This window comes from Vulpes lagopus, chromosome 11 (genome assembly GCF_018345385.1).
Source record: "Vulpes lagopus strain Blue_001 chromosome 11, ASM1834538v1, whole genome shotgun sequence".
Lineage (NCBI taxonomy): Eukaryota > Metazoa > Chordata > Mammalia > Carnivora > Canidae > Vulpes > Vulpes lagopus.
In genome coordinates, this window is record NC_054834.1 from 64,239,519 (window position 1) to 64,243,141 (window position 3,623).

The window sequence follows — 3,623 nt, forward strand, 5'->3', positions numbered from 1 at the left end:
TTCCAAGTCACTAAATTTAAAGAATGAAGAATAAAAAATGTTACATTTGAAAAAATGAGTAATCAAATATTAAGAAAATTGTAAATGAATATTTTTTTTTTTTTTTTACTTTTCTTCCTTTGGATAATAATCATCAATCTAGTGGCAAAAATATATTTTTTCTTATAAAGTAGGATGTTTTGGAGTAATTTTCATTAGCAAATGTGTAGTTTTACTTATACCTAAACCAAAGTAAAGAAAAACATTTTTAATCATGTGAAAGAAAATCATTTTTAATCATTTGTTCTAGTTTTAAACCAATAATAAGATATCACAATACAAATAAAATTTGCAAAATATCAAAAATATATACATTTTGTTCCCATTTCTAATTTTTTGAGATTATTTATTTTAGAGAGAGAGAGAGAGAGTGAAAGCAGAGGGAGGAGCAATAGGAGAAGGAAGAGAATCTTAAATAGACTCTACCCTGAGTGTGGAGCCTGACTTGGGGCTCAATCCCACCACTCTGAGATCATGACCTGAGCCGAAACCAGGAGGCATATGCCTAATCAATTACACTACCCTGGTGTCACTCCCTTGTCTTATTTTTTATGAAAAAGTCAAGTTAAATAACCAAAAAGATGGAACTGTATATGTTAAGTTCTCTTACTTTCATTTGTTTTTAGCATTTCTCCCTTTGCTGGTCAAGGGACATGACTTCTAGCACCAGACTACCCCTGAGTGTAAGTAATAAAAATGTGGCAAAGCAGTAAAAATGTTGTATTCTTTATTATTTTAAAATTGGATATCTGTTTACTATTATCAAATTTAATACATTCTTAAAGAAATCATAATTCTTGAACTTGGTAAGTGTAATTACATTCATACTCAACTGGATATTTGTTTTTCAGATACAAGGATGTATATTCAGCTTTGTCTTTAATTTAGATGTGACTTTCAAATTATATTTGACCTGTGTTGAGACTTCATTCTTAATTGGCTACTGAGATAAAGCAGGGAAAGTGCACACAAGCCATATACTTTGTGGGTGATCTCCAAATTTAGAATCAAACTTTCCCTAAATACTATGTCAAACAATTTTAACTTTATCAGCAATATAACAATGATATATGTCCAGGTTTTTTTCTGAAATAAATCCTTTCTGACACATAGATTATATTTTTCTGAGTGTCAAAAAGAGTTAAAACCTTGATATACCATTTCTTGATCATTTCTGTAGCATTTTAGAAAAATCAAGAAGAATGGATGGAAAAAATTGCTCTTCTGTGAATGAATTCCTTCTCGTGGGAATTAGCAATAAGCCTGGAGTTAAAGTGACTCTGTTTATCACATTTCTAATTGTCTATCTCATCATTCTTGTTGCAAACCTCGGGATGATCATTTTAATTAGGATGGACTCCCAGCTTCACACACCCATGTATTTCTTCCTCAGCCATCTCTCCTTCAGTGACCTCTGCTATTCTACAGCAGTTGGACCCAGGATGCTGGTAGGATTCATTGCCAAGAACAAGTCAATTCCCTTCTACAGCTGTGCTATGCAATTCTTGATCTTCTGTATTTTTGCAGATTCTGAGTGTCTACTGCTGGCAGTGATGGCCTTTGATCGGTACAAAGCCATTAGCAACCCCTTGCTCTATACAGTCAGCATGTCCAGCAGAGTGTGCTCCCTGCTGATGGCTGGGGTTTACATGGTGGGAATTATGGATGCTTCAGTAAATACAATATTAACATTCCGGTTATGTTTCTGTGAGTCGAATGTGATTAACCATTTCTTCTGTGATGTCCCACCTCTCCTCTTGTTATCTTGCTCAGACACACAAGTTAATGAGTTAGTGATATTCACCATTTTTGGCTTCATTGAACTGATTACTCTTTCAGGGCTTTTTGTGTCTTACTGCTATATTATCCTAGCGGTGAGAAAGATCAACTCTGCTGAGGGGAGGTTCAAAGCTTTCTCCACCTGCACCTCCCACTTAACTGCTGTTGCAATTTTCCAGGGAACTCTGCTCTTTATGTATTTCCGGCCAAGCTCTTCCTACTCCCTTGATCAAGACAAAATTACTTCATTGTTTTACTCCCTTGTGATTCCCATGCTAAACCCTCTGATTTATAGCCTACGGAACAAGGATGTGAAAGAGGCCCTGAAGAAACTTAAAAATAAAAAGTGGTTTCATTGAAAACTTACATGTGCATATTTTTCTCCCAGTCTTACCCTATAATTCAAGAAAATCAAAATTGTTTTGACTAATATGGTATGATCTAAAAAATATCTGTAATACGTTTCTGTCGTACCCCAATGTGTCATTCCCTAAATACTCCATGCTTCATTTTATGTCTGAGTTTGTATTTGGTAGTATTTATTTGAAAATTTCTAGACTCCTAGTTTGCCACATTTTTGTTTCCTCAATTTTTCATTTGTGCATTAATTGAATTTTCTAAATGTTATTGAGCGTTTTCTCGGTACTTATTCCATTTCTATGTGTTTTGCATTTTATAGCAATTCCAGTAGTTTTCACGCTGATGAATCTTGTCTTCTAATGGAAATGACAAATATTAATTAAATATTTTTCAAATTTTTTATGATAAACTGTAATTATGCCATGAAGTAAAAGGATTGAGCCCTATGAAACCATGCACAACGTTCAAATAGAGTGAAGAATGTTGAAAAGAGCTTTCTGGTAATGGAGACAATCTGGGATCTAAATGTATAGTAAGCATCAATGGAGAGAGGCATGTAAGTAGAGAAACCATTCTATGCAGATGGATCAGCAACTAGAAGGTTGTCAGTGGCACAAGACCTTATAGTTACTGTAGAATTTAAAGAAAACTAGTGGATTCTAGTGCCACATTTCACAAATCAGTCACTTCCTCCAGGGGCTTTCCTTCTTCCAGCATTTGTTAATCTTGGTTCACACACCACCCCGTGTCTGGGAACATTGTTGAATCTACGACTGCTTCCTAAATTATTCCCTTCAATATGGGGTAATGAACACTCAGAGTTTAAGGACTATGTATTTGCGTCTCTTTGCCTGAGCACCACCATAGCATCTGGGTAAAGAAAGGAAGAAACATACAAAAAAAAAAGTTAATTTTTATTGAATATTTATTCATGGGCAGCAAGAAAAAAAATCACTGAGTTCAAGTATGTGTCTTAAATACATTTTTTGTATCATATATATAGGCACATAAAATGGTTGTGGATGCTAAACATAAGGAAAAGTTAAAGAAGTACAAATCATTTGGAAAATAATTAGAGCAAAGTTATTTGGAAAATAATTAAACCAAAGAGCTTCAGGCATTTACAAGATATTTGTGACTAACCTTGGCTCTGCTCTAGTTTGATGATGATCAAATCACTGCGGTGACTTGTTTGGTAAGCAGGGACAATGACATATTTGAAGGTCCATACAACAATCAGGGGCACTCTTAAATGTTTTCTACAATTACATAAGCTAAAGTTATTTAATGTTTAATGCTACCTAAGTGCCATTATAAAAGGCTTTGATGAAAACCTTTCAGATTGCCAATAAAACTCATGTAGAATAATGAGGCTCCTTCTGTTGTCCAGGATGATATTTTTTCCTGGGATTCTGAGACATGGAAGGAGGAGGTGTAAAAGTAAA

At 34.4% G+C, this 3,623-nt stretch overlaps 1 protein-coding gene across 1 annotated transcript; it reads left to right on the forward strand.

Annotated features, from left to right (window-relative positions):
- The first annotated feature begins 1,241 nt into the window (after positions 1-1,241).
- On the forward strand, positions 1,242-2,177 carry LOC121472211 (olfactory receptor-like protein OLF2). Its single transcript, XM_041723377.1, has one exon. It carries the CDS (start codon positions 1,242-1,244, stop codon positions 2,175-2,177), a length of 936 nt encoding a protein of 311 aa, XP_041579311.1.
- Positions 2,178-3,623: the final 1,446 nt, after the last annotated feature.